Source organism: Aythya ferina (assembly GCF_964211825.1).
Source record: "Aythya ferina genome assembly, chromosome: 4".
NCBI lineage: Eukaryota > Metazoa > Chordata > Aves > Anseriformes > Anatidae > Aythya > Aythya ferina.
Genome location: NC_140300.1, coordinates 53,635,306 through 53,648,893, shown reverse-complemented (window position 1 = coordinate 53,648,893; position 13,588 = coordinate 53,635,306). Strand labels below are relative to the sequence as shown.

The 13,588-nt window shown below is 37.5% G+C and overlaps 2 protein-coding genes across 3 annotated transcripts in view; one reads left to right on the top strand and one right to left on the bottom strand.

Moving 5' to 3' along the window:
• The window catches only part of SPCS3 (signal peptidase complex subunit 3), a 30,098-nt gene extending 21,688 nt beyond the window's left edge, over positions 1-8,410 (bottom strand). The window contains exon 1 of the mRNA XM_084517456.1: positions 8,373-8,410. Within this exon, the coding sequence (XP_084373582.1) occupies positions 8,373-8,395 (23 nt within the window). The 5' untranslated portion in view covers positions 8,396-8,410. The remainder of the gene's footprint in view (positions 1-8,372) is intronic.
• ASB5 (ankyrin repeat and SOCS box containing 5) overlaps positions 1-13,588 on the top strand; it is a 29,153-nt gene that overhangs the window by 4,308 nt on the left and 11,257 nt on the right. Inside the window, exon 1 of one of the 2 annotated variants that reach the window (XM_084517453.1) lies at positions 10,282-10,551. The exons of the other annotated variant lie outside the window; for it this stretch is intronic. Within the exon in view, the coding sequence (XP_084373579.1) occupies positions 10,437-10,551 (115 nt within the window). The 5' untranslated portion in view covers positions 10,282-10,436. Of the gene's footprint in view, positions 1-10,281; positions 10,552-13,588 lie in introns of those variants that run through there. 2 annotated transcript variants of the gene reach the window in all.

The window sequence follows — 13,588 nt, the reverse complement described above, 5'->3', positions numbered from 1 at the left end:
TGGCAAAAATACTCACAGAGTACATGGTACGTAGCCCTTGCTTTAAATCAAGAAGAACTTTTTGTCAGAAACTTCCTTTTAGCTCTAAGGCAGATCAGTTTGTGAAGACAGACACAAAATCTGAGTAAGGAAGGAAAAGACTGGGGGAAAAATAAAGGGAAAGGAATAAAATGCATCAAGATGAAAAGCAAAATAGTCTTCCCTATGTCATCTTCTGAATCCAGGTCAGTCATCAGATGTCTGAGCTATTATAACCAAATAAATGTATGTTTGGCCTTCTGGTAGTCAGCCCATACAAAAGACGAAAATCTGTCACTCTTGCAGGTTGCTGTTTTGCTCAGGTAGCAGACATTTATATTGATTTTAAAATCTCACACATACTGTGGAGTTTCTGTTTTTCTGTTTGGTTTATTACAAAACAAGCAAACAAGGAACAGTTAATGCAAATATTTTGTGTGTAAACTGTATTTTTCACTGTCCAACCTGCAGTGTTTGTGTCTAGTTTTGGAACAGTTCTAAGCAAGTGTTTAGCTAATGTTTCATAATCTACAAATTCAGCCATTTGTCATGATTAACAGGATTGGTCCTTGCTCTCTGAGATGCTAATAAGACTCTTCAAAATCATGATTTTATCTTACTCTGTCTACATCTTTGCTCTGTGTTTGTAGAAGGGGGTATGATATTGTCTTAGCTCACACCATGTTGTGGCATTTGGTTTTTTATGTTTGTGAAGTACAGTATGGAGATACCTTAATAGAGTTTATAAAATACAGTGAACAAAATGTCCTGTTCAAACTAATATCTGGAAGATGTTCAATAAGTCATGTAAAGCCACAGCTTGAACCATTAAATAATAAAATTAAATACTGAATATCTACCTGATTACCAATCCTGTTATGTGTTTTTTATTAAGCAACAGATAAGTCTCAGCAGGAAACCTGCCCACAAAAAAAAAAAAAAATAGCCTATCATTGCCTAATTGAAGTTTATAGTATCTTAGGAGTAGCTCCTATTAGAGGAAACGTTAGTTTTCATTTTCTAGTTTTAACTTGATTATATTACTCTTAAAATTCTGCTAACGCTCGTATTTTCAGTTTGCTTGTAATATTACAAAATTACTTTTTGCTGTTATAAAGGCTAGCTAGGATAGAGTGTTATAATTTTGAAGAAAAGAGCCTTTGGAAATGTGCTACTAGCCACAGGAATTATTCCATACTTAGCAAATTGAGTTCTTGAGTTAAAATAAGCCATGCTTTTTACAAAGCTTTAATAATTGAGGACATTTTAGGTACTGAGCACTAGTACTTCATGGAACTAATTTTATCATACTGAAGGTGTATGGGTCAATACAGGATTTGAGCCCTAGGAACCACACGTTTCTTGGCTGACTGCCTTAGTTTTGTGACTTTTTCTTCGTTGAACACAAGCAGACAGCTTTACCTGTATCATCTGCCTGTTGCAGTCTTGTTGCTAGATAGAAGTGAAACAGATCATGTTTTCTTCCTTCAGATTTCAGAAATATCTTCTCTCTTGTTTTCTCTGCGGTCTACTGTGTTAAATTTATCCTTTAGATCTCACATGTATGTGAACAGCTGGATTGGGACAACGCCCATAATTAATTTTAAATTATTATAGGGTGTATGTGGCATTGAAATATAAGAACTAGATCAGTGTCCAGCATCAGATAAGACCAGAAACGTGTGTATAAAATCTCTACTAATTATAAATCACATAGTTTGTTTATGAAGATGAAGTATGAGTAAAACTTTTTTTCTGTACAGCTAAAAGGCACCTTGAGAGGTAATTTCAACCCTCAAGTACCAAATATAAAAGGGTCGCCTGGTAAATATTTGTTTAACCTTTTTCTAAAATGCTCAGTAATAGTGATTTCTGCAGTGTCCTTATGCAACTGATGCCAATTTTTACTGTTTCTCATCACTAGAATGCTTCCCACTTAACCTGAGATCTACATAAGTCTTATATAATGAATGATTTTATCAGTTTTTCTCCAAGTATGAAATTTAAAGACTACTAGCATGCATGTTCCCACCTCTGTAGTTTTTGTCTTTTCTAGAACAAAGGATTTCACTTGGTCTGTTAAGTCTTGTTTTCTAGACCTGGAATTACTGTAGTTGCCTTGTCTGGACTTGTGCCAGTGCATATACAGTTCACAGACATCTTTATTCACATCTAATTTCTCATGTTAAACGGAGCGCTCCAGCTGACACTTTATGGGTGTACCCAGTGGAACTATTGGTTGTACAAAAGTGGGACACATATCACGTGCCGTATATGTGATACCCTATGTAATACCTCCTGCGGTGATGCTTTTTTTTCCCAACAATATAGTGTTATGGATTGTAGCCAACTATAAACCGCATGTTAAAACAGTGTCACTGTATTATGCATTTGCTTCTTCCCCTTTAAGTATAATACTTGCCTTCAGCTAACTTCATGCAATTTCTCCATTTTACTCAAATCTATTTTTAACTGCTTCCCTCTGAGCAGTTACAGCACCTGCAGTTCAGTGTCATCCACAGATTTTAGAAAAAATAAACATAATAGTCTATCATCAGTATTTGCAGTATTAAAACGCTGAATAGCACCAAATGCAGGACAGAACGATGCAGTCTTTTACATTTGTTTAAAGTGGATTAAACACTATGTCTTAATAAACTCTCTATTTTTTATTTTTTTTCCTCTGGTGAAGTCAGTGGTATTACTAGCATAAAAGACTTAAATGAAAAAGGCATCCACTCTATTGTAAAGGTCCAATTTACTGGATTATTTTACTGGATCAGTTACTTTGGCACTGATCTTGTAAACACTTACTCGTATACACATACTTGCCCCATTGAATTGAAAGGGACTGATTAGTTATTTAGAGCTAAGTGCTTTGCAATCAGGCACTTATAGCTGTGCTATAAATAGATTATGATACCTAGCTTTTCTGTCTATCTAGCTTTTATGTTTACCTAGCTTTTGTGTTAAAGTGAATATGTATTTATTAATTATTCTATAAAAATAATTTTATTAATTTATTTTATGGGAAATGTCAAAGCACATGTATGTTTATTCAGTTTTAAAGTTCTGTGCCCTATAAACTGACCTACAAAAATGAACTTACTTGCAGATTAATTTGGGGTATAATTAGCTCCTTAATAGGCTATCTGCAGTGACAGTGACCTGCACAGTATGATTAATTCTCTTGCAGTATTTCCAGATCTGTGAAGAGTTAATAACAGGCTTTTGTACATCTGTTGCTTGACAGAAACCCAAAGATCAAGGCAACCTTTAGGCTCTTCCTACTACACCAATCAGCTGGTCATACCATGAAAGTACTCTATATAAGTGCTGAGTTAGAGATTGAGCTGATTTTTATAATTCCTTTGCTTTAGGATGAGGTAGTAGCCTGTGGTTTCAAAGTACGTGCATAAAATCTTCAGACATAACTAATTGTTAGATGTTTTGGGGACCATAAGACATAAACTCTACTGGGAAATACTGCTGAGAGCTTGGCTTATATGGAAGAGTCCATACATGATTAATATAGATAATATAATAGAAGTTGGAGTTATAATTCCCATTCATAAAACTGTGTAAGGCAAAATAATTCTGTTTTCATAGAATCACAGGATGGTTTGGGTTGGAGGGGACCTTAGAGCCCACCCAGTTCCAACCCCCTGCCACGGGTGGGGATACCTCCCACCAGGTCAGGTTGCCCAAAGCCCCATCCAGCCTGGCTTTGAACACCTCCAGGGATGGGGCATCAACAGCTTCTCTGGGCACCTTGTGCCAGTGCCTCACCACCCTCTGAGTAAATAATTTCTTCCAAATATCTAAACAAAACCTACCCACTTTTAGTTTAAAGCCACTGTCCTTTGCCCCATCACTCCACTCCCTGACAGAGTCCCTCCCCAGCTTTCATGTAGGCCCCCTTTAGGTACTGAAAGGCCACTCTAAGGTCTACCCAGAGCCTTCTCTTCTCTAGGCTGGAATTAATTTTATCAAAATTAAAACTGATATTCAGTAGCTGTCAAAGTGCTTTTAGCTGCAAGCAGAAAGTGTTCAGAGGAACCTTCTTTTAAAATAATAACTTGGCAGAAGTTAATGTAAGCAACAAACAACTAATCATGCACTTAGAAAGGTATGTGGGGTATGTACAGTAGTTAAGTACTTCTGACAACATGAAATGTTTATTCTTTAATATCCTATTTTTAATTATGTCAACTTGGCAAAAATCTTCATAGACTATCACTTTATGCATAACTATACTATTTTTAAGTTGTATTTGAAAATTACTTGAAAGCAGAATTTGTATTTGTAGTGTTTGTGTACAGTTTCTCAAAGCTATACTATTTTTGTAGAACTGGAGAGGTGAACATGCTCTTGTTTCTTATAGGTTAAAAAAATAAAAGTCTACTCCTGATACTCTTGGAGTATCTGGAATATCTCAGAACATGGCAAGTTCTAAGCTACCCTTCTCTGCTTTATCTGCCATGGCCATGCATGGTAGAAATGCCCAGTACATTAGTTATTCCTAGTTATCCTAAATTAAGCCAATGGCTAGGATTATGCCATTTAAGACTGGAGTCCCCATCTCCTTTCAAGATTATGAGACTAGTAAATAGTATTAAGTCTGCTGTTCCCTGCTTTTTCTTGTACATTGAGCACTGTTTGGGAAGACCCGAGCAACCAGGTTCATTAAATACAACTTGGAAATTGGAAATAATGCTATGTTACACTGTTAGAGATCCACTATGTGGAAAGCTTGATTTTTGAACTGTAGCAAATGATTAGAGAAGAGTTTTCCTATTATTCTACTCTAACAAGTTGCAATTGATAATGTCACTCAGCAACAGTTGTTAGGTAGGGAAGATAGGCACGAGGCATTTTCTCAACTTGCATTCCACAGAGATCACAGTTCTATTAATAAAAGCTGTATAAGACCTCTAATAGCTTCCTGGACACAATAGAGATTCATTTAGTAATGATAGGAATATTGTATGGCATACCTATTCACCATAGCACTCAGTGTAAGGCGCCACATTTAGCATTTGTTTTTCATATGCAGCACGTAAGCTAATGGTGTAAAAATGTTTAAGATAGTGAGAATGTTCTTTTTGAAAAGTTCAGAAGGGAGTTTTTTTGATGGAGCTTGTCATCCCCTCTTACATGCGGAATAACTTTGCCTAGTATGACAAATAACGGCCAAGGAAGAGTCTTGAGTAAATCTCAAGATTCTAGACACTTGCTTAGAGTGGAGCAAATCACACCAACATCTACAAGACACCAGAACCATTCTCCCCTGAAGAACATAATTTTGATACCTTAAAGGCATTTTGGTGAAGGCTATGTGATGCAACTAGACTGGCATGGAAATTCATGCAACCGGAGCTCTGACCTGTCTGTAGTAGCAAAAACTAAACACAACTGTTGGCAAGCATTGGCTCTTTCCCCACCTTAAAGAAAATCTCTGAGGCTACAGAAGGTTCCAGTGAATGTATCTGCTGGGGCCTGTTTTCATGCTTGCTTCCCTGAAGGGAAGTGAGTTATCCTATCATGTAGGTTCCTTTGTGTTTTATTTTATTCCTGTCTGTATTTGTACATTAGGACCTCCTTGGGAAGACCATCACTGCAGGCTGTATATTACGATCAGTATCTTTCATGTGTGCTTCCTTAATATGTGTCTTTTCTGAAGGTGGACTTTAACTTGTCACCATCACAGATCCTATTGACATGCTTGATTTGCGTACATGTTCACATGGAAATTCCCTTCATCAATTGATTTATTTTTCTGGGTGAGATGAATAATAAGATGAATAACAAGTACAAACAAAACTGTTTGAACTCTGTTGTAGCTTAAAACCTACAGTTTTAAAGGTGCACAGCAATAAAATGAAAATATAATCCTGGAGCAAATGATAGAGGAATCTACCTGCAAGGCCTTGCAGGCAACTATTCAAAAAACAAAGCCATGAGGAAGATCCTGAACTGGGTTAGGGCAAGCTCAAATGCACCACCTGTATTTGCTTTTTTTTTTTTTTTTTACAGCAGCAGCATGGCATAGGCATCATGGGGATACCAAAATAGCATAGCTCCCTGAAGGCGATGTTCCTTCCCGCACCCATAGACTTGTTATGGCCAGAGTTCTGCTATTCACACTCTTCTCTTGTTCTCAAACATTTGCAATGCAAGCAAGCAGTGAGTGAACTTCTGCCAGGGTTGGATGATGATGGCTTTGGGGGAATGCATTACGTGCCTAAGTACTGAGCTCTGTTCATGATTGCAGCAATGCTGCCTGGCTGGTCATAAATCCATTATGGCATGCTCCATCTGTTGCACTAGAGGATGTTACTTTTCGCTATGTCTAGAGCCTTTCTGGCAATAGATCTCATCTCACTCTTTAAGGCTCTCATGTTAATTGTCTGAAGATTCAATCTGGGGTGTGCTGTACCATTCCCACGTGAACTACTGGTCTCATGCCTTGGCCCTTTATGCTCTCTGTCAATATCCGAAGCCCAGGTTTGTTTTGGATTTCCAGCTAACAGAGAGTTAGAATACTGTAAAATGGAGTCTGTAGTAGGATTGTTGGTTTTCTTTATAGTGGCATAGAAAAATAGCATCTTCTGGTTAAATAAATAGTAACCATTTAAGCATTATCTACATACATATATCTGCTGGCATTGTCAAGATGTGGAGGACAGAGAACTGGTTGGGGACACCTGGGTAATGCCTAAGCTTCTGCTTGACTGCTAATTATATCATTGAATTGGCCATGAAATATGCAAGTACATGCAAGCATCTTTTTTTTGTTGTTGTTAAGGGGGTTCTAGTCCTTTCCTGTCCTGCTGCTGCCAGTTTCTAGTCCTGTTCCAGGATATAACATGGTAGTCTCCATGCAGTCACTGACTGATAATACTGACCAAAAAGGTAGAGTGACCAATTCTAAAAGTACAAAACACTTTGGGAAGCTAAATGGCACATTAGTTGGCTTACTTCAGGAGTATGGCATACAAAAAAACACCAATCTGTGACATATGAAAATAGTGCAATTTTGTCCAATCCTTCTTAAGATAAATTAATGTTATTGGAATTCAGACTATACTGCATTGGGCTTCATCATGCTTTATCATGTGTTGAAAGGATTCTTCTTTTTTTTTTTTTTTTTTTTGGTTGTTTTTTTTAAGCATCTTTTTGTATGTTATCGTAGTTGCCTCTGCGTGGCCTTACGAATAGCCTTGAAAATAGAGTGAATTCCCCATGGAATTTGCCCCTGTAAACTCAGAGCTGTTTGCTGACACAAAAATGTTTGAAACTGTACTGAATTTTATTTTAAAATAAAAATCTGGATAAAAACATCGTGAAGAAAATAGCTTTGAAGTTTCCTCTAACAGTTCGCCTATTGGGATATAAAAGCACTAATTATAAGTCAACTGCAACGTAGTGGTTTACTCAAAGCCTGTCAGTTAAATTAAGTCAGAATTCCAAACTCATCAGTAAAATCCTCCATTTTCCATTTTTTGTAACTGTAGTGTCTGCCCCTTCCTCTTGTAGTTTTTCAGATGGTTAGCTGCATTGCTCCCATGGGTACATGAATATACGAATGGACATATACATAACATGAATACTATCCATAATTAGTTGTGTACCAGGGCAGCAAAATAGTGGTCTATGATATTTTCTCCATACATAGGTGTCTACTTAGATTTATGTTACAGGTTTTGTAATGGATTTTGGAAATGTTTGTCTTCAATAGCAAAAAAGTAATAATAATAAAAAAAAAATCTGAAGAACATAATCTAGGTACCAAACCCGAGTAATTTCAAGTAGTAGTGGCTTTATTACTTAATGAGGTTGAGAGAAAACTGATGCTCATTTTAAAGTTGATGCACACAGTGCATGGATGGCTGACTTGAGCAAGATCACATAGCAATTCCATGTAAGGGGTGGAAATGAAATACCTGGTTCTTCAGTCTTACCACACGGTTTTAAGTATATGTCCATCTTTTCTTCATATCAACATCACAGTTATATTTTTAATACATTTTTAGTTGATTCTGATGTTGGTCTAGCTTTCACTTCAAAGAAAAAAAAAAAACAAACACTATTTACGTACAGTTTTGATATGACTTTTGCCCAGAATATGAAGAGCTTTGCCCACTTTAAAGAAACAGCACGAAGAAACAGCATACATTTTTACTGTGCTTTGATGTCCTTCAAAGTGTTCCAACTATGTTGGAACGGCAAGTGTCTATGGAATAGAGATATTTTTGAAGCTGGCAGATTTTTGGGGTAGTCTACCTTCATTGATAGCTTATTGCTTCTTATGCAGTTTTGTAGAGGAGAATGAGCAGGTGCTGCTGACTCACCAGGGAGTCTTCTCTGAAGCCATGAAAGCTTTCTGTGTATGTGGTGTTTTTCTTGCTACTGCGTGGTCACACCTGTGTGGATGGTGAGAATAATAACGTGTGGGTTGGAATATCTGTGGGAAGCAAGCAGTATGACCTACGTCCATGTTGTTTGTGGCACTCCACTTGAAGGACCCAGCTTCACTGTCAGCTGACAACTTCACCCACTCCTACAGAAACATGTAGGTCTTGTCTTCCCAGCCCACTGTCAATCCCTGCCCTACAGTGCCAAATGCTTTGCTTGATCCTAATCCTCACCACCTTCTCCTGAAAGCGCTGGGATTCCATTCCAAATGCAAATAAAATGTAAAACTGAGATGAGCCTCTGAGCCATGCCAAGTACAGAAATTGTCATCAGTTAATTCTCACATGGAAAATAGTGCTGATATCTTCCTGACACAGACACGTGTATACATGTTCTTAGTAAGGCTTCTTGTTGATTTGCTGTATTTTCTCATACTTATTTTCTTGAGGAAGATACGATGAGTTGATGACTAATTTTAGTATTAAGGTTATATATAATGTCCACCCTTTTGCAAACCCTTTTGCAAAAGCTCTATTCCAGCTTTTACTTGCAGAGTCTGATTGCTGGATATATAGAGGTACTTATCACAGTTGGTTAGACATTCTGGCTGATTCAGCTAGATAATATCTGAGGAAACGAACTTTCTGAAAGGAGCATAACCTCTGGGAGAGCACAGTTTTGTTCTCTATTGTGAGAATAGAAGTAGCCCACCTACTTCTGTTCTGTAAACAGTGTAACACTGTTCCAGTAAGACAGTTCTCATGTTCTGTAATTTCAAGGTAAAAAATTGTGGCTGCTCTTTCATCATCCCCTCACCCCACCCAACTATAAACTTGCCTCTGATTTTCTCTTAAGGAAAAACAAGAGGGATCTAGAAAATCTCATGAAATACATTTGTATTATTCCAGTATCTTAGGGATTCATTTTTGTCAAGTAAAAAGAAAACCTGAAAAGAACAGTACCAGCAAACCCCAGTAATGTTAATTTCCTTCTATAAAGTTTACAGATGGCTAGTTTTTGTATTAGTAGAAAAGGTTAGTGAAGGAAGTATTAGGGGGTGGGGAGGCAGAAGTAAAGGCAGCACAACTACTTGTTATTATTACAAAGAAATCACTTAGAAATCATTTAATCTTTGTTATTATCATAAAGAAATAGCATGCTGGAATTTTATTGTGGATTGCTTCTCTTTGCAGACTTCTGTTGTGCAGTATCAGTGTGATACATAATAACAAACAAAAATGCTACTAGTAGTTGGTTGTCCTTGTTTTCATTATTTGTTTAAGAAATAGCAGCTTTTGCTTCTCATGACAAGACTGCAGCCTTACTTTCATAATGGGATCAGACCCATTGAAGTTAACCAATGTAGTCTTTTTTGGTAGTGAAACCATTTTTTTTAATTAAAGATGTAGTTTCTAGTTGACATCTATAGGATACCTTTCTCCCCTACTTGAGAAAAAAAAATAATTTCACAGCTTCTTCTGGATTCCAAAATCTCCCTCTTAACTGCACATTACATACGAGTAAGGCCTGCTGCAGTAATAATTATTGTTTCTGTCTCTTACTATAAGATTTGACAGTGTGATAAAAACAGATTTAGTTTTCCTGTTTTAGGTTGCTTGTTATTCAAGAAACAAAGCACTGAATACTTATGCTTTAATAATCTCTTTCTTTTTGATTTAGTTATTGAAAAATTAACACATTCTATCCTTTTAAATCGTGTAAACAGTTAAGATTCATGCTGTAGCTAAGCTGATTCTTTCTCTGCTTTAAAAATAGAAAATGCTAGAGCAATCCTTCCCTTCCCCCGCTACGTACCCATTAGTCCAAGCTAGCAAATGTTACTGAATGGATTTCAGTGTTGTAGCTACTCTACAGTAAGTACAAGAGCCTTTGTGAAAAAACGAAAGGAGGAAAAAAGGTAGTAGAAATCCATTTGTGGATGTTTGTCAGACCGGAATACCTGCAGCAATGACAGCCAGACTTCCCTCCAGAAACAAACGATGACAACAAGCACTGCTGTTCAGAGGAGCCACAATCTCCCCAAAAGACGCCTAGAAAGTATAGGGGAGTGTCCTGCGAAACGAAAACCTAGCTGGGGTATTCTGACCAGCCAAGGTTAGTACAGCAGCCATTTCAGAAACTGTGTACTGAAATACGCTAACCTGACCCAATTTACCATGTTCTAGGTCTAAACTGTTGTTGTTTGTTTGAGCTGTAATATAAATGCATGTTTATGTTAAAGGCACTCTGCTTTCTTGCATGTGTTAACTCAAGGGTGTTGAGGATATTTTATTACTTTTTTTTTTTTTTTTCTGTACTCTTATCAGGTATCTAAAATACCCTTTCTTGTTTATCTGTCTTACTTGTTTTATGGCAGTGTTTAAGGCTTGACTTACCCTGACTTTTGCTGTCCGGACACAAGGTAACTGGATACTGAAGGCTAATTATTTACAACAGCAAATTAGAGAATGAAAGGAGGGGGAGGAGTAACTTTATATATAAAGAGCAGTTTACAGGTAACAGAAGCAAGAGGCAATGGAAGAACTACAAGTGACAGAATTATTGTGTCCTGAACTGAGATACTAAGGAGAAAATTACAATTCTAAGGGTTTGCAAAGAAAAGTACTTATGAGGTAATTAAGTTATTGCACACAGGCAGTTTAGGCAATGAAGAACAAACTGTATTATAAAAGAAGTGCTTAGGACTGCTATTGCCTGAGCCACATTTTCCTTTTTTTTGTGTTTTTTTTTTTGTTTGTTTGTTTTTTTTTGTTTGTTTTTTGTTTTCAGAAAACAAATGTGTAAAAGGGAGCTTTGAGTAATCATGAGAGTCTAATCGGACTTTTTTTTAAATGGTTATCATGGTCATAAGTAATACTGACCATGTCCTAAGGCTGTGTAAGGGGGGGGAAAAAGACAAAAAAAATTGTATTGTTTATCTTATATGAAATTTAAGTGTTTCAGAAGTGGAGATGTTAAAATACTCAAGGAAAATAAGAGTATTAAAGGGACAGGAGACAGGAAAGAGAGATTTGCTAATGTTGTGCATAATTATGAATTTACGATGTAAAACATAGCTATATGTTACAGAAATACCTTTGTCCAGTACTGACAGTTCTAGAATTAAGCAATATTCAAGAACTAAAGCAACAATTACCATAGCTTCCCAAGTAGCTGTTTGAATGCAATGGTACTGTTCATCTTTTGGGCTAAGATTTCCTGATAGTAACTGTTATTTATGAACATTTCAGCTACTTAAGTCAGCAGTTCCCGCAAAAAACAACTTTCTTCATCAGACTGAAAAGAAATTTTACAAATGTTTTGTCTACCAGTGTTAGCACCAGCTGCTCCCTGAGGGTTAGGGTTCCTTTTCTAATCTTAAAACGTATTAGCCCCAGTTAGCCAAGTTTTGGAAAGTTCAAAATCCCAGCCAAATACAGAAAGTAAATTTTTCTTAACATGGTTTCTTTTATCTTAACATGGTTTAGCTACTTACAGCCTCCTTGTGACCAACTAGCGGGGTGTATGACTGAAGACTAAAGTACCAGGAGACTGCTGTTGCAATTGATGCTTCTGTTTGTCGCCGTTCACTTGAATAACAAGTATATCTAATACTAAATCTGAAGAAGGCACTTTACTTCCCTCTCTGTTCCCGTCTGTGAGAGTTACTGAATCCTGATTTTGTTCCCCAGGCACCCTAGCAGAACGGAGGAAGAGGAAGTCATACAGCAATGCATGAAATACGCAGACTGGAAAATAGGCTAAAAGTGATGGGGTGGCAGGAGGCATGTCAACGTTAAGATTTAGTAGAAGGGAAAAAAATAGAGCCAGGTTATGAAAAGGTTTTTAGCCTACTGGCACGAGGGTCCGTAACCAGGCTATTTGAGCAAAATCTCCTAGATGTGACAAAAATCAGCACACACTAGCCCCAGCTTTGCTGGCCAGTGAGCTACTGCCTCTATGGCTAGGAATTACACCACGTGCTGCATGCACTCTGTCAAACTGGGAAAATACTGAGCACAGCTTGGGGCAAATTGCTGGCAGTCTGGCTTAAGGCCGAGACTGGTTTTGATGAACAAAATTACTTCAGGCGGAAATGCTCCAAAGATCCAAGTCAGCTCAGATTGCCAGTATTCCTCTTCTGTCAGCTTCCAGTTGACAGTCCATTGAAAAACTTGTTTTAATAAAAGTCCAAGGAAACAATACTAGCCTTACAATGTCACCAGCTGCTCCACATGCTTGTCAAATCCGATGTGGGTCTAAAAGTATCTACTGATTTAGAGGTTAATGTGATTTTAGATTTTGGTGCTCTAGCTATGGCACACAGAGTTTGCAAGCTACATTGGTCCAGAAGAATATCCAGCCTGTCGTTGGTTCTCCAAAAAGACAGAAAAAACAGACTGTGCATGAGTAATGGGCAGGGGAGTTGTTGCTGTGCTCTCATGTGACAGGAGAAAGGGCCTGACATGTTTCTTCCTGGGTGTGCAAGAGGCCTGGCTCAGAGCCAGCAGCAACAACTGCTGCTGCTGCTGCCATCGTCACTATCATTGCCTTCACGTAGCATAATGTAGCTTCTGTTGGCACCTGTCCTTTTTTTTTTTTTTTTTTTTTTTTTTTTTTAAGGCTTTTAATACAGCGTAGTGGCTCACATTTCTGTTAAATTGCAACAGCAAGTGCTCAGGATTTAGGAATTGTTAAAAGCAATGTTGCTTGGGCCGCAGTGATTTGATCCTCTAATGCCCAATAACAGTATTTGACAACAGGTTCACCTGCTGTACTTTTCCACAAAGCTCCTACTTTCTTTGATGTGCAAGATGGATGATGTTCTGAGAATGCATTAGGTTTATATACAGAAGAAATACACCCTCCATATTCTTGTATGTTGCAAAGGTTGAAAGGAATGTAGTCAATGGCAGGAATCCACAAGAAAAAAGAGCTAACTTCCTTATGCCCCATCCCTAAAATAAAATTATGTTCTTGTCTTTGTTGCGGCCCCTGTGTGTTTTAAAAGCAGTCGTCTAACCTAAAAGTTTGTTGGTGGGTCGTGGTTATTATCTAAGCATGAAATTTCAGCAGTTTGGTGCTCTCATAGCTATAATTAAACCATGCTTTCAATGTACACTCTAATACCTAAGTACTCCAGAGACAAAAA